The sequence below is a fragment of the Hevea brasiliensis genome, chromosome 9 (genome assembly GCF_030052815.1).
Source record: "Hevea brasiliensis isolate MT/VB/25A 57/8 chromosome 9, ASM3005281v1, whole genome shotgun sequence".
Lineage (NCBI taxonomy): Eukaryota > Viridiplantae > Streptophyta > Magnoliopsida > Malpighiales > Euphorbiaceae > Hevea > Hevea brasiliensis.
The window spans coordinates 18151272-18172342 of record NC_079501.1 but is presented as its reverse complement, the minus strand read 5'-3'; the positions used below and the strand labels follow the sequence as shown (position 1 = coordinate 18172342).

Below are 21071 nucleotides of genomic sequence, written 5' to 3'. Positions count from 1 at the left end.
ATTGTTAAAACTGACTCTTATCTGTTAGCTCAGTGTTTTTAACCATCCTTCTATTGATTGTCCTTGAGAGCTTGGGAATGTTAATCAAGATGTTTGGAGCTGGCTACTGAATCACTCTTTTTGGTCAATTGTACGCCTCTAGATCGACTAATGTTTGTGCAGATTGAGTAGACGAAAAAGCAAAATTAAATCTACATCTATCTATATATCCATATAAAATAGCAAGATATTAATGTTGTCGTGACATTTATCAATATTAAGTTTACAGCATCTAATAGAACCAAAGGTCACTTGAAAAGCAAAAGTTAAATGAGAGTCGGTGATTAGTTAACAACTACTCCGACACTCAAGTCAGTTATTAAGATTAAAGCGAAATGGTAAATACTGTCAAGAATAATATCTCTGTTGTATATCTGTTTCTATATGAAATTTCGGCTAGATTTTTGCCTTTCTCCCATTTAAGTTATAATGAAAAGCACTTTAAATTCCAGTCGGGAATTAAGCGTGGCTAACAATATGATCTACCATTGTTCCAAACTTAATGAATGCACCGACTTCTCTGATTACCCAATCTCGAAATATAGGTCTTTCAATGACAAACCATTTTAGAGACTGTCTTTGGGCTTAGATAATAAACATATTGTCACATGCATTATCTAAGAAATTGTCACGTGATATTTTTCAATTTTATTTTTTATTTTTTAACAATATAATAAAATTTTGATATTTAAAATCATAAAAATAATCATATGATTGAATCCATTTCAAATTATTATATATTTTAAGCAATGTTTTTATTACATTACTATATTTTTATTATGTAATATTTACTAACAAATTTGAGAGATAGAAAATTAATAAAAATTATTAAACTATATTTAATTAATAAAAAATGAAATATATAAAAAATAACTATATCTTTAAATAAATTTTCTATTATATTATTATTTTTTTATTATTTTTATTATAAACCTTTGAGAGATAAAAAAATAATTAAAAAATATGAATTAATATTTTAATTAATAAAAAATAAATTATTTAAATTTATATATTCAAATTAAAAATTATATCAATTAAAATTATTTATATATTAAAATTATTAATAACCTTATGCAATTCCCTAATTTGTTGTATATCAAATTGGCTAATGCTTAATGCTAATGAAATCTCTCTTTTCCAATATAAAAAAAAAAAAAAAAAAAACCCTAGCGCCTGATTACAACTTTTCATTTGGTTTGTGATCAAAAGAAGAATATTAAGTTTTTATGAAAATTTAAAATTTATAAATGCTAATATGTATTTAAAATTTAAAATAACTTTATTAAAAAATATTTTAAAATTTAATTTCAATCAGTGTAGGAAGATATTGAGAAAACACAAGTATTACTAAAGCATTCAAATTAACAATATTGTTGTTATTGTATTGCATGATACTATCATTTGCAAGATTTAAAATCTAACAACTCAAAATTTTTAAATTATAAATAAAATAATTTTGGACCTAATTGTAAACCTCTAAGAAGTTGAGAGACTAATAGTGTAATTAAAAGTTAAAAAAAAAAGAAAAAAAACCCAAAACGCAGTGCACAGCGCCCCCCCCCCTCACTCTCCTTTCTCCCCGACTCTCTCTCCTCCTCCCTCCTGTTTTTCTTCTTGTCGGCAAGTGATCCGCTGCCCGTGACCACCCTAGCAGCTTCAGCGTGACCCGGCGACCACCAGTGGATAGGAAATAGTGACGGAAGAAGGCAGCAGTGACGAGAATTGAAGGGAGAGAGAGAGCGACGGCGAGGACTTCCAAGGCCATTTTCGGCCGTTTCCGATGGCTTACCAGCATGGGAGGGGTGGCGCTCGACTATTGGGATCACGGGCTTCCCATCCCGACCTGCGGTGCTTCGTTCCATGGAGGTTTCTGGCGAGTTTCGAAGAGAGAGAAAGATGAGAGAGAAAATTTTGGGCAGTGGTTTTCCAACCACTTTTCCGGCGATCCAACCATCAGATCGAAAATTCGAGGCCACCGATGGACTGAGGACAACGAGATATTCGAGATAGGACCGGCCCCACTCCGATTAGATACCGTTGGAAAAATGCGATAATCGGACGGTTCAGATCGCTTTGTGAGATTTTTAAATTTTTTCAATTTTTAAAATTTAAAAATAATTTTATGACAATTATTAATAATTTTTAAGCATAATTTAGGTGCAATCGGATCAAAGATAGGTCACCGGTATCGGGATCTCATTTTCAGCCAGATCCGGCTGCCCAGCAGCCTGTCTCAAAACGTGATCAATATTATAGTCAATCCTATCATTTTAAAACGTTTTGGATGCCTTCCAGGTGTCAGATTTGGCATAGGTAAACTCGAACTCTATATTACTCAAAATTTGCCCTGTACTGGGTTAGAATAAAATTTATAAAATATTCGTAAATGATAAGAAAATTATGATTCCTATTGCAATAGTTTTATAATATTGTTAAGGACCGCAAGGCAGGTTTATAGAATTTTTTAAGTTAGTTTGAATAGTTTTTGAAAAATATTAGTTTTGAAGTCTTATAATTGAGTTGTCTGATGTTGTGATAATTGCTTGGTTTGAAGGGCTCAGGAGGGGCCATATAATGATGATGAGATATGGGTTGAGTTTAGAAGTTTTATTTAAAGCATTTTACAGATTGGGTAGGTCCTAGGTATAGGGAAGACTCTACCGAATTTTTGGTACGACTTAGGATATCTTTGGTATTTTCTTAGTTTATATTGAGTCAAATGTATTAAATAATTATAATAAAATTGTCAGGTAAGCCGGGATAGCCTTCTTCCTTAGCCCAGCCACCGCAGTGACCTCGATTCAAATTTGTGAGTAAATTATTAATTTTGATTGTAATTTCAATATTATTATATGTTCAATCATGCCTATGCATCATTTAACAATATATATATATATAGTTAAACACTAGGCATGATTTGTATTGCATTCTTACTGGATGAAGTGCTATGGATTTATTTGTGGTAATTTGGAGCAGTGTGCGTGCGTTGGCGTTCGTGTGATGTGTGGTGTTGGATATAGACAGGACGGGTAGACACAGCTTGAGAGATACTTGCTGGGACCCCGCATTTTGTTTATTAAGCGAAAATCTGGCTTTAGAGACACTCGCTGGCAGAAATTAGATTAAGAGGGCTGTATAGGGGATCATCTCTCTATATGTATTGTTTGACATTATTGAATGTGTCAATACTCCAAATTACCTTTTTGCTGTTATGATGTGAATTGTATGAGAATTTATGATGATATTGCATGTCACTCCACATGGTGCATTAACTTTAGATAGCTATAGAGATTATGGTTAAAATTAGTATTTTACTCTCTGAGTCAAACGCTCACTCCTGTTCACCTTATTTTTCCAGGATACAGGAGATTTATTGTTTAGTTATAACTTGCCTCTCTCCCTCGGAGGTCGTCTATTAATGTCTGTAATGTTTGTATAATTCTGTTAACTCCTAGAATTCTTCATGTGTTAGAAATATTTATTTGATTTTGGGTCTATAATATATTTGCCATGTTGAACCTGTAAACTTATTAAATGCATGTATGTTAGACTAGATGAGGGAGTCGAGCTCCCATTTGAGTTATGATAATTTGATTATGTGGAGGGTGAGTTGAGCTCCCCAAATTATTATATATTGTGTTTATAGGTCAGACGAGTAAAAAACTCCCCGTTAAATGGTCCATTTTATGGCCGGACTTTGTCCGGTTGAATTCTTGAAATTGAGCCCAAATGGGCCTTAGAGTTGGGTTGAGAAATAGTTAGACTTATTACGGGTCTCGGAGGCTTTAGCTGGCCCAGGTCCTAGTGCCGGTTCGGCTCATAGGTTGGGTCGTAACATAACATTTTCATGCAATGCTGCGAGTATTTCTTTTATATTATGTCAATATAATTAATAAATAGATAAATATTTATATTAAAAATATATTTAATTTTATTTTATTATAATATAAAATTTTAGAATTACATCCTATAAGTAAAATTATTATTCCTCCGTAATTACTAAAATCATTTATTCAATTCAATAGAAATACAATTTTAATCATTTATATATTAGGCATGAGTATATAGTTAATTTAATACTGACTAATATTAATATAATATAATTTACTTATTATAATAAATTGGATAAAATATAATTTGATAATAAAAATATTTAATTATAAAGCAATCTATAAAAAAAAAACCCTTACACTATTTGTTGCTTTTTAATCAAATTTACACATTGAATAGACTAACAACTTTAATTAAATATTCAAAATTAATCGTAAAATTTTATAGTTAATAATAATAATAATGTCAAACAAAATATTACATTTTAAAGTATAAAAAAGATTAAAATAAAAAATAATTTAAATTGATATAAAAAGAACTGTTTAATCTAAATACTTAAACTTAAAGAAAAAGTATTAAAATATATTTTATATTTATCATATTCTCTATTATAAATGCCCATTAACTTTAAAATTTAAATGTCCAAATTCGTAGATGTGTATTTATTGTATATATAATGAAATAAATTATCATTAAATAAAGTGTATATAAAAAGCAATCACACATAGATATTTCAATAGTTTGATAAAGTTAATAAAATCAAATCAATCTCAAATCAATTCAATAAAATCAAATCAATCTCAAATCACTTCAATAAAATCAAATCAATCTCAATCAATTCGAACACATCGGTAAATTTTATAGTCAAATATCAATCAATAATAATACATTAAAGTATGAATTTTAATCATATTAATGTGATGATTTATCGATTAAAATCAATTATATCTTAATCAAAATCGAAATAAAATTCAATAATAAAATAAAATTCTAGAAAATCACATATAAAATCATTGTTAAAATATTGATTTAAAATTTCATTTAATAACAAACTTAATGCTAAGAAATTTATAAAGAGGGGGAGGGGGGAGGGGGGGTGTGTGAATAAGTACGTTAACTGTGCAACGTAATTGATTTGATGCGTTGTTCTATATTCATAATTGTCTAATAATTTAGATTTATTTTGATCTTCAGTTCCAAAGTTTATAAAGAGAAATATTAAATTATAGTAAAATATAAGAATTTTTAATATATATATATATATATATATATATATATATATATATATATATATATAAAATTAATTAGTTTTATATTTTTAAAATTTTATCAACCCAATTCAATACCAATAATTATTAAGGAAAAAAATAAAAAAATAAATAAATTTCTAGAGTAGTGGTAACAAATCGAAAAGAAAATAAAATCAAATTCACCTATTATTAAAAGTAAGTTCACCCAAAAAATTTTAATTCACCCAAAAAATTTGAACGTGGTGTAAAAATTAATAAAATTTTAATTTAACTCCTTAAAGTATTTGATAGAAAACCACTGACAAAAGTTTTGAGATTACTTATCCTAAAAGGAGATGATTTCAATGGTGAAGTATATATATATATAAGGAGTTTGAAGAGTACTATGGAGAATGGCATAAGAGTCTGTCAGTAACACTAATTGAAATTCAGAAGGCAGTCGAGATATATATTTAATTTCAAAAATAATATATATATATCTAAAAATAAATAAGTAGACCATCTAATAAAAAATATATATATATATTTTTATAAATATATTAAATTATTGTTAGCTAATTAAAATAAAATAATAATAAATGTATATGAATTTTCACATATAAAATATTAGAGTTACATCTTATAAGCAAAATTATTATTCCTCCGTAATTACTAAAATCATTTATTCAATTCAATAGAAATACAATTTTAATCATTTATATATTAGGCATGAGTATATAGTTAATTTAATACTGACTAATATTAATATAATATAATTTACTTATTATAATATATTGGATAAAATATAATTTGATAATAAAAATATTTAATTATAAAGCAATCTAAAAAAAAAAAAACCCTAACACTATTTGTTGCTTTTTAATCAAATTTACACATTGAATAGACTAACAACTTTAATTAAATATTCAAAAATAATTGTAAAATTTTCTAGATAATAATAATAATAATATCAAACAAAATATTACATTTTAAAGTATAAAAAAGATAAAAAAAAGAAAGTACACAATAAATATTGCTAGAATATATCAGCAATTTATTGTTATTATACTTTTTCTTTCAATGATATTAAAATTTGATATTTTATTAATATAATGTTGATGTATAAAGTAAAACTTATTTTATCATAAAATATAGTCATCTTAAAATTGATTTAATGACGTTAACGTAAATTTAATAATTAAATAGTTCAATAATTTTAAAACAATTAAAATGTCCATAAAAAATAATTTAAATTCTTATATCAACACTTAAGTGGTTTAAAATTAATATAAATAAAATCAGAGAAAAATAAAAATAAGGAACAACAAGGTAAAATGATAACAACAATATTGTTAAAACAATGAATTATAATTTATTACAAATAATTTTTTTTTCAAAATTATTTCAATCAAAATCATAATATCTAAATTTCTAAAAGCAAATGAGATTAAAATAAAAAATAATTTAAATTGATATAAAAAGAACTGTTTAATCTAAATACTTAAAGAAAAAGTATTAAAATATATTTTATATTTATCACATTCTCTCTTATAAATGCCTTATTTAGTTAAAAGTAAGTTTACCCAAAAAATTTGAACTTTTTAAAAAATTAACAAAGTCATTTTAATTTAACTCCTTAAAAGGTAAAGAAAACCACTGAAAAGTTTATTACTTATCCTAAAAGGAGCTTATTTCAATGGTGAAGTTTACTCATCCGAAAATAAGGAGTTTGAACCCAACTATGGAGCCCCACCTGGCACTGACAGTCTGTCAGTAACACTAATTAAGAAATTCAGAAGGCAGTCGTGGTGTCTGTTTTTCGCTACTTTATCTGTGACTTACAATTTATAAAATAAAAATAAAATACATATATCAATTTTTTTCAAATCGTAAAATAAATTTTTACACTCCTACAAGACAGTAAAAAAAAAAAAAACTCTCGACTCAACACAGTGAAGTTAAAATATATTACTTTTACATTTTAATTAATTAATTAATATATTTAATAAATGTAATTTTAATAATAATTTGAAACGTATCCTTCCGTCCTTGAGAAGTCACTAATATATATATATATATTTTATTTGCTGAGCCGTGTGATGTATTTACTCATTTTCTGTTATAACTCACCAACTTCTCTGACACAGTATTTAATCCTATGCACCTGCAACTTATGATCTCATAATTGTGGGTCCATCTATCCATTTTCTTTTTCAATCTGAGCCTCTCTTTATTTCTTTTAGTATTTGGATTGCCTACACATTTTACAGCTTACATATTTTTTAATTTTAGTAACATAATTTAATAATTATTTTATATATTTACATAATCACATATGTTATAAATGGGTTAAAAGTAATTGGGACCATAAATTGTAGATGAATAAAATTTTTTATCTAAATTGCACACCAAATAATTAAAAAAATAATTATTTTTATTGTTCTAACTTCTATGACTATAAAAAAAAAAAAAAAAAAAAAAAAAAAAAAAAAAATTTCTCATTCATTCATATATATTTATATTTATATATTTTAAGTATTAGATATGTATTTTTAAAAAAGATAAAAATATATATCATTGATTTTAAATTTTAAAATAATTTAATTAATTTTTTTTAATTATATGACATTTGTCATTTTATCAAGCACTTAGAGGTTTAATTTTGTAAGTCATTTTTGCCACTTGCTCTTTTACTCTTTTATAAACACCTTAATTAATTAATTAATTAATTTGATATATATGTGATGATAAATTTTTTTATTTAATTATATTAAATAAAATTTTAATTTATGTTAAAATAAAATTTTCATTTATTAAATGAGTATTAATTATTTTTTTAAATATTTAATTTTACAAGATAATAATATAATATTTTATATTTTTAATAGCCGTTTTATTATTTTGTCTTTGATAAATAATATAAATGTGCATATAATTTAATTTAAAATTTGTAAAGAAACTAATTAACAAATTATTTTATTATTTTTTAAATTACATTAATTTAATTATTTTAATATTTATCAAGTCAAGCGGATTAATTTTATAAATCATTTGCCGAAATTTTATGTGTCAATTTTGTAAAAAGCCAAATGACTAATTTTTTTAAAGTATTTCTAAAGTCTAACTTTCATACATTAATCATTATTATTATTATTGTTATTATTACTTTCATCCCTACTTTCATTAATAAATTAAAACATTTTAAATATTTCATTTAATCTATAAAATGTTTCTCCGGCCATCTTTAATCTATTTAATTATTAATTATAATTAAAAATATAAATATATTAATTCTCTTTGCCTCCTTCACCTAGGGTGACAATGGGTCGAGCTTTTATAAATATTCAATTCAATCGAATCCTAATTAAATGAATTTACATATTATATTAGAATGGATTCAGATTTAAAAGATAATATTTGTTACATATTTATTACTCGAATATATTTATATAGATATTTAATTAAATATAAAATATATATTTTTTTATAATAATTTTATAATTTTTTATATTTTATATTTTATATAAAATAAATTTAAATATTTTATGAAATTATTAAATTTTTAAAATATAAAATATTAATTAAAATAATTTTTTTATGTAAAATATTAATTAAAATATATAAATATTAATTTTTTATGCAAAATATTAATCGTCTACTGTGTTGCCTTTATGTCCATGGCGAAGCCAACTCAAGATCGCCACCTGTAGCGCTAGCTCGTTCTGTGGGTCCCACTTTAAGTCATAGTCACACTCTAGTTTAAATTCTTGGTTTAACTCTCGCTCTCGATCTCTGTCCTTTACTTCTCATTCCCGATCTCGCTCCATATCACTCTCTTCATCTTCCTCTTCTTCTTGCAAGCTGAGCTCTAGTTGCCGCAGTTTGACTCGAAGAAAAAGGCAATGGCTTTTTTTTTTTTTGTTTAATTTTCGTTCTTTACATTTAGAATTTGTGAGATTAGAACACACCAAGTTAAAAATTCTACAATTTATTGGAATTTGTTTAATACAATTTTGTTAAAAATTTTGTGTTTCTTGATTTGAAAATTTTGAATTTCTTGATTTGAAAAATTAATGATGATGTGTTAGGAGAGTGACAACTATAGAGAGATTGAAAGATACAGGACAATAGAGGAGAGGAATTGAATAAAGAGAGAAACGTGAAGGCAAAGACAACTACAAGGATAGAGGGAGAGAAAAAATAAATAAATAAAGAGAGAAAAAAGAGAGAATGCGAGAGAAATGGAAAGAGAGATAAAAATTAACTAAGTATATATAATATATCCTTTATATAACTACATCCTACATATTCCTATTTCATGTAACACATGATCTACATAATTATTACTAGTTTAAGGACATATATTCTTATTCTTATTATTATTTATAATGTGATTAATTCTTCTCGTCACTTGAGGGAACCATGGTTATCAGCATGTACAATCAGAAATAACTCTTCCATAACGTTGCAACTCCTGTGAACAAAACAGGTTAAGTATAACATAAGCCCCAAGCTTAAATTAGCTCGTATTATTTTATGTTCTATTTCAACTTCTGCTGAACCCTTAAGCCCAAGTCAGAAAGAATAGGAAAAAAGTACAGATAAATTTTAATTTAGTCACAGATCTTTAATTTGCACCAATTTAGCTTTCAAACTTCAATTTCTATGTAGTTATGATCAAATCAAACTCACTTGATTTTGATGAAAAATCCATCAGAAACCAACACTAAATAGAGGCTTATCTTGAAGATTACAACTCCAAGAAGAGGTTAAAAAGCACATCTACCTGGTGAAAAGAAGAGGGAAAGAGAGTGGATCTAAGAGACATTAAAAGTAGGCATTAATACCCTTCTGCAACACATCAACTAACCGGCTACTCCTTGACCTGCCACTCTGAAGTATTTACTGCGCTCTGTCAACCTTATAATATAATCACCCATTCCCTTCTCTCAGCTACTCATCATCATTCAAAGCTTCTTCTTCTTGCTTGTGTTTCTTCGAGAACTGAGATCATGGGGAAGGAGAAATACAAGCAAACCTCATTGTTGATGTGGGTTTTGGGGGCCGGGCTGCTTTGCCAAAACTTGGTCATTGTTCCTGTAATGGCTACATTCTTTGAAGATCAAAAGAACTACCCATCCCCAGACCCACATGCAGCAAGTCCCCCCACAGGTCTCTCTTTCTTTTATTTCTTCAATAAAACACGTCTTTATTTCGTGTTCTTGTCATCAACTCTATAGTTTATGTGTCAATAATCTATTCACTTCTCATATGTATGCTAATTAATGGCAGGTTCAGCCAGAAGCCCTCACCATGGCAGTGGTACTCCATCACATGGAGTTAGACATAGTGGCACTCCATCACATGGAGGTAGCCATGGTGGCACTCCATCACATGGAGGTAGCCATGGTGGCACTCCATCACATGGAGGTAGACATAGTGGCACTCCATCACATGGAGGTAGCCATGGTGGCACTCCATCACATGGAGGTAGCTATGGTGGCGCACCACCCACCCCCCCAACCCAATCCAATGGAAATTGTGGAACTCCACCAAGTGTGCCTACTCCATCAACACCACCAAGTGAGCCTACTCCATCAACACCACCAACTGTGCCTACTCCATCAATACCTTCAGATCCTCCTCAAGGAGGTGGTGGATACTACCCCTCTCCTCCAAGCTCTGGCGGTAGTCCTCCAACACCTATCATTCTGACCCCACCAACTGTGCCTACTCCATCAATACCACCAAGTGAGCCTACTCCATCAACACCACCAACTGTGCCTACTCCATCAATACCTTCAGATCCTCCTCAAGGAGGTGGTGGATACTACCCCTCTCCTCCAAGCTCTGGCGGTAGTCCTCCAACACCTATCATTCTGACCCCTCCAAGCACCCCTTTCGTTCCCTCACCTCCAAGCACCCCTTTCGTTCCCTCACCTCCATTTATTCCCGATCCAAATTCACCATTCACATGCAAGTAAGTTTCTCTCTTACACTATATGGAAGACACTAATTTTTCTTTCATAATGTAGTAACCATATATTGACATCCAAATGCTTGTGTAATTGCAGTTACTGGAGGAATCATCCTGGAATAATATTTGGTCTCCTGGGGTGGTGGGGAACCCTAGGCAGCGCATTTGGAACGAATAGCTTGCCGGGGCTTGGAGCAGGCATGAGCTTGCCACAAGCACTATCAAATACACGGACTGATGGGTATGGAACACTCTACAGAGAAGGGACTGCTGCCTTGCTCAACTCCATGTACGCCAGACGATTTCCTTTCACTACAAGTCAAGTCAGGGAGAATTTCCTAACTGCACTCGCCTCCAATAAGGCTGCAGCTGCTCAGGGACAGCTCTTTAAGCTAGCCAACGAAGGCAGACTCAAGCCCAGAAACTAATTAGTCACCCTTTGATTTTCACTCTTTGGAAAGCATTTTATATTGTGGTGTGTGCTAGTTTTCATGCGTTGGTAGTATCTTCATATATATTCGATGTTCTTATTATAGGCAGGGTTGAGAGATTTGAATGCTTTAAGTTGATGTTTTTTAAGTAAGATTATGGCGTACTTAGTTCCATGCATATTCTCTGATTAATTATTAAGTGATATATTCTATTGACAGGACACTGCAGATACACTCCTATATAGACACGAATTTTCTACGCTTGCACATATAGATTTCTTCATATTATCCCTAAGTGGATCGTTTGACTCTGCAACAATAAGCACAATTCATCTATGTAAAATGAAAAATACAAAGACATATGTAATTAAACAGATCTCCCTATGGTAAAATTTTTCTTGTACAAGTATTTGTAAATCCAATAAATTAATAAAATGAAAAAAAAAAAATGCACACACACATAGATGCAGTAAGCCAGTGGGAATTTGCTGAAAAACACAAGCATCACTTTGTGAAATTTTCAGTAGGGAGACATAATGTTCCTTCTGTATGAAATAGATGGCAAGCTGTACATAACCCCGGAAAATGAACAGAGAGAGCCACGGTGTAATAATTCTTATTAGGTAGACCCCATTGCAGAGAGCGTGTCTTTACTAATGAATGAGAATTGAATGATCGATCTTACAGGTCAAGCCCGTAAGTAGCAAATGTAAACAGTCACTGCACATATATATTCAATGCTTACCCATCCACGCTTCGTTTCTAAGATGTTACACCACTGATCTGAAAGATCACAAGGGAGCCATAGCTATACTCTATAGGTCACATCTTGTTCCATATATCAACACAACTTCGAGGAAACGCTAGGCCAATTAGGAGTGCAACACTTCAGGAAACCTCCTTTGTCCCCCCTGCTGCTGGTGAAATTTGCAGAACCTTCATTTATCTCCAAAAGAAAAACAGATCTAGCCTGGTTTATGCATCAATCTTCTCTACAGTTTGAATACTATTTTTCCTTTTTTTTTTTTTTTTCAAAGGTAAAAACACACACGTGATTTAGGAATATGACGCACACCTTAGTAAAATTATGGTAATTTTACTAAGACATGCTAACTTATATAAACCACACACAAGCACGCTCTATGATTGATGTGAAAGCCCAAAGGTTTAACCCCACCAGGAGACTTATGCAAGTTGAGTCACACTCAAGATTTTTTTTTCTCAAAAGTAGATACACACATTTTTTTTCCTCTTGACAACCACAAAATCCTATGGTTTAATTTGTTGGAAGATAATTGTTGCGTACTTGCATTTTAGTTGTAAGAGTTAACAAAATTTTCATACCAAATTTGTGACGACAATAGCATTAAATAAGCATTGCTCTTTAGGTAGCCATGCATTTAAATTCCCACACAAAAATTTAAATGTCTTAACATTTGAACAGAAGAAAACAACAACCCTCCTTTAAAGCCATTGATTTATAGTCCTGCCTTGAGCAAAAATTCAAGTTCCACCTATAAAGACATGCAGGAGTCAGCATTACAATTAATGCGCACATACAACCAAACCTACATATGATTATTGCATGGTCAACACAAATTTCAACTTAAAACATGATTTGGGAGGCTACCTACAACTTTTTTAATCTTGCTGCAAATTATGTTCAATCAATATTTCGGGAGGCTACAACTTAAAACATGATATGGGGGGCTACAACGTAAATTAAATAAATTTTATATTGAAGGTAAAAAAGGATTGTGGCGAGATTACAATCATGTTATATATGATCATATAATGATAAAAGTAAAATGGTCAAATCACCACCTTTATATATAAATTACTCGTGTTAAAATTGCGCTTACAAAGAAATCTATCAAAAGAAAAAACAAGGAATGTGAACCTTTATCGATATGAAAACTCTAAAGCTAAATTAATTATGGAGTAGGGACGATAACAGCCAATATGGTATTTTGGGGCATCAGACACTACTTAGGGGGTGTTTGGTTTACCTGTTGGGTGCAGCTGATAGCTGATAAACACCCAAACAGGTAAATTGTGGTGTTTGGTAAGTTGAAAAAAATAGAGCTGATAGCTGATGGGCAACTGATATGATACCCATCAGCTGCAGTTTGTATCAGCTCTATTTTTAGAGCTGTTTCTCATCAGCTGATAGCTGATCTAGTTTTATTTTTTATTTTGACCATATTATCCTTTTTTATTTAACTTGAAAATTAATATTATTAATATTTTTATTTTTTTATTTATAATTTTAATATTTTAATTAATGTATTTCAACTTTGTTAAAATATTTTTTATTAATAACATAAAATATAAAATATTTATTTATATCTAAAAACTTAAAAATAATTATAAATTTTTCTATTAACAATAATAATTATTTTATTATTTTATCTATATTTTTAAAATTATTTAATTATCTTAAAAAATAATTATTTTCTTATTTCAATAATAAAATAAATGATATAATATAAAAGATTAATAATTATATATTTATTTAAATAATATAATATATTAATTTAATAATTATATATTTAATTTAATAATAAAATAAATAATATAATGTAATAAATTTATAATTTTATATTTATTTAAATAATAAAATAAATTATATGATATATACCCTTATTAGTCATTTCACATATTAACAGCAACAGCTAAATATAATTTTACCAAACACTTAATATAAAACAGCTATCATCAGCTATCAGCTAACAAAGAATGACTATCACTAATACTATCGATTGTATTCAACAGTTAATCCAAACAGGCCCTTACTCATTTACGTCCCCCTTCAAATTGGAACAAGATACAGTTTTAATATATTGCTCACCATTTTAATCCAATTATATAAATTATTAATTAATTATATAATAATTATTTTTATAAAATATGAGGAGAATATTTGAAGAGACAAAAAAAATTCCTGATTTATATTAATATTTACACAGCCGCTTCCAACTTTCACCGCAACAAACACGGACATTTAACAGCAAATTATACTTGCTGCTAAAAGATGAATACTTATTGTTAAATGGAATTAGCAACAATCACCATCTGACACATAAAATTCATAACTAAATGTTTTTAACAATACTACTATAAGCATTTAGGAAAATGCTGGGGTTGTTGATCATTATTTTTAACATCAAATAAAATATCTAATAATGTTCAAACTGATGCCGTTAAATCTCATATTTATTGCAGACTGAAGTGTTCAAAGAAAAAAAAAAAAAAAACCTTCGCAGATAACTTGCATTAATAAACTTAGTGAACAACTTATAAAATGGAGAATTTCTCCTTTGCACAGTTGCATCATTCATCCATTCTTGTTCCAAATTTATTTGAATACAAATCATATCATATAAACTTGTCTGGTCTGCTATATATAGTGCTTACATATAATCAATTGTCTTTCAATAATGTATCTTTGAGTAAGCTGTAGAGTTAGAAATTTCACCAACTAACATCATCTACCAAAACCTAAATTTCTATAATCATAAATCCTAAACTGATACACAGATGTACACAGTTCAATGACTAGTCAATCTAAATTTCAAGTCCTTTGGCAAATAGTCAATTGGTTACGCACCTGTCTCATTGCAGGAAGGAGGACATGCAGACCCCTACTTCATCCTTCCCCTTTCTGAACAATCCCCTGCAATTTCAGCCTTCGTGTTACTTGGATTGAAGTATCCTCTTATTTATTTATTTTTTGATACAAGCTTTGGTTGGAAGAAAGCTCTTTCAAGTGTAAGGAAGAATGTTTCATGATGAAGTCATCATTATTTCATATGAGATTCAAACCATTTAAAGAACTGCTCAGACTGCAAGCTAGTCATTTCATGGTATGCAAATGCAAGATTTAGTTCCTCCTGCACATGTTGAACCAAATTCTTATCCAGCACAATTTCCTTAGTTTCATGGAGAGCTTCTTTCCAATGTGTTGCACGCCCATCTTTCATCATATATCCCTTTCTATCAATAAAGCCCTTGTCTCCAAATAGCTTAAACAACTTAGCAGAAACAGTTTGATTAAGTCCTGGAATTCTATCTGCCAAGAAAAATGGGGATAGTGGGAACTCGAGGCACTCAACCTCAGCAACATCAATGCCTTTATTCTTTAGAACTTCAATAAATTCACTTATCTTTTGCTGTCTATATAAATCTTTGGGCATGTGAACAAAGAGTGTCGGTGGATAGTTTTCCGTGACATCCATTTGATCAAATATCCCTTCAGCAATCATAATTATAATGCTGCTAAACCTCAAACTGGTGGCAAGTGCAGAAACAAAGTAACCACCAGAAGAGGCCCCCAAAGCGACAAGTGGAAGCTTTTCAAGTTTATTCCTCCATAACCACCATCTTATAATATTCTTAACAATCAACATTTCCTCCCCAAATGTCCAGCACCTACCCATGCTTGATATGGTAAGAACAGCAAATTTATGAACAAGAGCATGAAGAACAAGTAGCCTTTCCTCAGGCAAACCAACGCAATTAGGACAGCTGGGAGATCTGTCCCAGAAATTAACAGCTCTGCCATTGCATCCATGAGCCAAGAAGATAACTGCTTTGGCTGAATCTGGTATTTGCCATATCACATCTGTTGCATTTCTAAACTCTATAGTTGGGCGAAGCTGCATTGAATCAAAACTATTCCATTTTTGCACTGTAAATCCAAGTGAAGAATGTGTTTTCTTGCTATTATTGAAAAATAACAAGATTAAAAACAAGGGGATCAAAACCAAACAAGTAACCAAAACTGGTAGCCGATGGTTTTGAAATCCATGCCAAGCCTTTGACTTGCTTCCACGCTTCAACATTGCTGCAAAAGAAAGGAAGCTCTTGATATATTTGGACCCAACAAAAAGAGGAAAAAAAAAAAAAAAAGAGAGGGATCATCACCATTGCAATTTGTAGATCTCAACTAATTGTGGGTAATGAAGGATTCTATACCCAAGACCAAGAAGAGATTTCTAACAAATTTAGTTCAATTTCATCTCTAACAGTACATAAATCAATTTTCAATTTTTGAGAGCTGAAAGGAAGGGTTACACAGAACTTGGCACAAATGCAGCTTCATATGGCTAATTAAAAAAAAAAAAAAAATTCTACAATGTACTTATTATTTGAGAGAAGAGGTTTAATGGCACTTAAAAAATTCCATGCCAGTTTTATGTTCTTAACTGGATCAACTATAATTGACCTCCTTTACTCGCATGAAGAAATCTGTGTTCAGTAGTGAAAAGATGCAGAGTTAACATTACATTTATCTGCTACTTTGAAAAGCATGAATTTTCTATATGGGACAATAGACAAAATACAGACCAGCTCTATCATCTGCATGTGCAATGTTTTAAAGACCATAAACTTTAATGGGGGTTCTGAGACACAATAACACAGAAATTTTCACCTTCTTTTTTCCATTATATGACTCTTTTTCTTCCCTTCTACGCCTTCCTATTCTGTGCAAGTCTTATTCTTTCTCATTATAATTTACCAGAAAACTAAATTTCCAGTTGAACCAAACCCGACCCCGCAACATAGCATCATCGATCATGTCTAAAGAAGCACTAGGTCTTCTCCCTATTAAACATTAAACCTCTTTATATATCAAAACCCTAACACTAAATCTCAATAGTAATAAGTGAAGAAAGTATTTAAAAACAAAAAAACCAAAGTTTACACACAAATCCCTCCCATCATTAAAAGTGAAAACTCCAAAGTCTAAAGAAACCTATCAATTTTAGGAAAATTCTTAAAATGCTTGCAATTAATCCGCAAATTCTTCAGCTTGGAGAGCTACTTAAAGTCTCATAAACATCAACATCAACATCACAGATTTGATTAGCCCATTGGTCATAACCTACCACTTGAAGACGAATCAGTAGTAATTTTATAACAAATTAACAATTGAAGTCGGAAAAACCTAATCGTGTAATCATCTGAATATAAATTTAACTTACGAGAATTAGAAAATGCAGGAGAACGCACCCGAAACAACTGATAGAGAAACAGACGCGGCTCTTGGTTCGAAGGTGAATGTTTATGATTTTGGTAAGGGTAAATTATTATTTATTTTTGTATTTTGCCCCTTGATTTGTTTGGTTTACTTGGAAGATGGTCTCATGGTTCATAATGTATGGTATGGTAATGATTATTTTTTGAGAATTATTATTTTGAATTATAAAGGGGTGATTTTTTAATTATAATTTTATTACATATTTTTAAATCGTGATTTTAAATAATTTAAAATTTGTACATTGTAATTTTATATTTATATAATTTATAAAATTTTAATATTTATCCCTTATCTTTAGTATTTTTCAACAAAAAAATTATAGTTTATTATATATATTAGTCCTCTATCATTTCTCACATTATAATTCTTTCGCAGTCTCTTCTCAAGTTTTAATTAATTTATAATTACGCTTCGATATCTCTATTTACTCTTGCTTTAACTACTAATTTTGAGTATAGACATAGTCTAAACTTATCACAAGTGTAAGTTTTTATTGGTAATTATTCTTTTTTTATTTTTGTTTGGTTATTGGGTTTAGTTTCCTATTCTTTTATTTTATTTATTGGTGAGTGATTTCATTTTGTATACATAGGTTATTTCATATATTTTCTCAATCGATAATTAATATTGAACTCTTTAGTTTTGAGAAAAATTTATCGTTTTTTAAACAATACAAATAAAGTTTAAAACAACTTTTTATATATTTAAAATAGCAATAAAGGTATTTTAATAATTTTTATATTTATTATACCATATCAGACCATCTAACCAAATAAAAAAAATATTCTATACCATATCATATTTTTAGATAGGTTAATAATAAAAATCATACAATATAATATGGTATAATACAATATATTAATAAATTATACTACACTCAATCCAAACATAATGGTAATAATTTCTATAGCATAACATAATAACTTACGCTTTTCTCAAATTTTATTAAATCTTAATTATTAAATAATAACCTACGTGAATTCATTAATTTAATGGTTGAAAAATAAATCATTTTGAGCTTAAATATGTAACCTAATTGTCATAAGCCTCACGGTTTTGTCCCATGAGTGGAATGGAGAACTTCTCAGGAGGTCATCCATCATAGGATTTTTCTCAAGCCAGCACGAACTCTGGAGTTCTTCAAACTCTCCATTCCACCAAAAGGCGCATCTAGTGATTAGTTCCCCCATTTTATATATCATCACGTTTTGAACTCAAGACCATCTTCGTGCTTTGCCGATATGGGATTTGCCTAATGAACATTTTCTCAGGCCTAAGGGTATAAAATTATACCCGAACATCGGCAAAGCACGGAGATGGTCTTGAGTTCAAAAGGTAATGATATATAAAATGAGGAACTAATCACTAGATGCGCCTTTTGGTGGAATGAACTGTAGAGTTTGAATAACTCCAGTGTTAAGCATGTTCGCTTGAGATAAATCCTAAGATAGTTGACCTCCTGGGAAGTTCTCAATTCCACTTATGGGATAAAACCGTGAGGCTTATGGCTAAAGCGGACAATTCTTTTAGTGATTAGAGCCCAATCGTTACAATAATATTTGGAGCGCATTAATTGCTAAAATTATTAGTGGTGTATATTTTTATTGCTAAATAGTATTGATAAAATTATACGAATTAACTAAATATTATTTTCTTTAATATGCATTATTAGCGATAAATCTTATTTATCTGTTGCTATAAATATATATATTTTTATATATTTTTGTAAGTAATAAATAGATTAATAATTTTTTTTATTTTTAATTTCTTATTTTAGTAATTACTTCTTATAAAACTTTATATTTAATTGAAGTTAGGTATAAGTAATTTTAAAAGTTTTAAATTCATAAGTAATTTTAAAAATTTTAAATTTATATGACATATAAAATTAAGAATTTTAAATTTATAAAAATATTAAAATTAATTTAAATAATAAAAATATAATTATAATTAATTTTAAAAATAAATGACATATTTGGCAAAATCAATGTTGCTCATTCCCACAAGTATATATAATATAAATTATGTGAAAATATAAGTTAACCTATTTTTTGGGATTCAAACAACAATTTAATCTTAAATTTTAATTGAAAATTTTGTTATATCTCTATATTTTTATTTGAATTAATTAAATTCCCCATTTTTAATGCATTTTAGAATTGCACTATTTCAAAATTATGAATTCCTAAAAATTTATCATATTTTGATAAAATAATAATTTTGAAATATTACTAAGCACATGAGCAAGAAATATTTTTTTTGGTTCAATGTTCAAATTATAGAATAAAAATAATTAGGTTTATTGAAAAAATTAATTGAAACGTTAAAATTGAAAATCTAATTCTAATTAATCAGATAAGTCAATCAAAATCATTAAAATTAAATTATTAAATTAATTTTATTTTTTTAAATATTTTTTTTGATAATTAGACCTATTCAATTTAATATTATTATAATAAAATCATTAATTTTTTATGATAAATGTTAAAGTAAAGATAATTTCTTATAACTATGATTTTTTTTTTCATTTATAATCAAACATATTAATTAAATTTTTTTATAAATTTTAATATATATATTTTTTTGAATATTACAATAAATTTGTGCTGGAATAATTATTGTTATTAAGAATTTATGTTGTAATATTGCAAAAAAAAAAAAAAATTTATAATATATTTTTAGTGTTTACCAAAGTGATAATTTAAAATTTTTTTATTTGTGTTACTAAAGCATTGTAAATTTTATTTTTCTATTTGCTTGATTAATAATATATAAATTTTGATAAAATAGGATTGAAAATTTGTAGATATAAATTATTTTTGAACCATTATTTATAAGTTTTATTTTTTAGTTGGATTGAGTAACTATTTAATAAAAATTATAAAAATTAAAATAGAATTCATAACTTATATGATATTATTTTTATTAATCAAAATATACAATTAAAAAATAAAAAATTAATTTATATGTAAATTAATTAGTGATATGTTAAAATAATTGATTGAAATACAAGCTACATGCTAACTTATTTTCATTCTCTCTAAATTTTTTATAAAAATTTTATTTTATTAAATTATTTTATCAACAATATTTATATAATATTTTTTTCAATTATTTTATTAATTTTTTATAATATAAATTTATAAAAAATAATAATTATAAACAATCAAAATTTCAAATTTTATATTGTAAATATCTAACTAACTTATCATGTATAAATGATACATTTATTTTATTCAATTATATATTAGAAAAAATTTATTAATTTATTAAATAAATTAATTGATAAAATATTAAAAAAACTAATTATTATTTATAATATATGTAATATACCATTATAATATAATTAAAATGTTAAATACAATATTAATTTTTAGTTTTAATGTTTGTAATAAGATTTTTTTAAGAAATTTGAATTTCATTAAATTTTTAATTTTGTTTATTTTTTCATTAATAATCTAATTATGTTTTATAAAATATAAATAATAAATTTATAATATTAGTATATGGACTTTTTATTA

The 21071-nt window shown here is 28.0% G+C and overlaps 2 protein-coding genes across 6 annotated transcripts; one reads left to right on the top strand and one right to left on the bottom strand.

Annotated features, from left to right (window-relative positions):
* Nucleotides 1–9774: 9774 nt before the first annotated feature.
* Nucleotides 9775–11681, top strand: LOC110651755 (protodermal factor 1). Of its 4 annotated transcripts, none has more exons than XM_058153257.1 (4): nt 9775–10271; nt 10392–10529; nt 10590–11079; nt 11174–11681. In XM_058153257.1, the coding sequence occupies exons 1-4, from the start codon at nt 10112–10114 to the stop codon at nt 11502–11504; spliced, it is 1119 nt and encodes a 372-aa protein (XP_058009240.1). In that variant the 5' UTR covers nt 9775–10111; the 3' UTR covers nt 11505–11681. The 4 variants fall into 4 exon arrangements, with proteins under 4 accessions (XP_058009240.1, XP_021662850.2, XP_058009239.1 ...); XM_058153256.1 differs by having other exon boundaries at nt 9947–10271; nt 10392–10499; nt 10530–11079; XM_058153258.1 differs by having other exon boundaries at nt 9949–10271; nt 10392–10499.
* A 1192-nt stretch (nt 11682–12873) lies between these two features.
* LOC110651756 (uncharacterized) lies at nt 12874–17681 on the bottom strand. 2 transcript variants are annotated; one of them, XR_002494257.2, is made up of 3 exons: nt 17495–17655; nt 15118–16353; nt 12874–13021 (listed from the first exon to the last, which is right to left on the bottom strand). XR_002494257.2 is itself a non-coding variant. In XM_021807162.2 (2 exons), the coding sequence occupies exon 2, from the start codon at nt 16349–16351 to the stop codon at nt 15311–15313; it is 1041 nt and encodes a 346-aa protein (XP_021662854.2). In that variant the 5' UTR covers nt 16352–16353; nt 17523–17681; the 3' UTR covers nt 14805–15310. The 2 variants fall into 2 exon arrangements, 1 of the variants encoding a protein (XP_021662854.2); XM_021807162.2 differs by lacking the exon at nt 12874–13021 and having other exon boundaries at nt 14805–16353; nt 17523–17681.
* Nucleotides 17682–21071: the final 3390 nt, after the last annotated feature.

What these genes read in the sequence shown, in the direction of transcription:
- LOC110651755 (XM_021807158.2), top strand. Translation starts at nt 10,112, where the DNA reads ATGGGGAAGGAGAAATACAAGCAAACCTCATTGTTGATGTGGGTTTTG. An exon ending in TGCAGCAAGTCCCCCCACAG is followed by an intron (nt 10,272 to 10,391) that starts GTCTCTCTTTCT and finishes AATTAATGGCAG; the next exon opens with GTTCAGCCAGAAGCCCTCAC. An exon ending in AATTCACCATTCACATGCAA is followed by an intron (nt 11,080 to 11,173) that starts GTAAGTTTCTCT and finishes GTGTAATTGCAG; the next exon opens with TTACTGGAGGAATCATCCTG.
- LOC110651756 (XM_021807162.2), bottom strand. Translation starts at nt 16,351, where the DNA reads ATGTTGAAGCGTGGAAGCAAGTCAAAGGCTTGGCATGGATTTCAAAAC.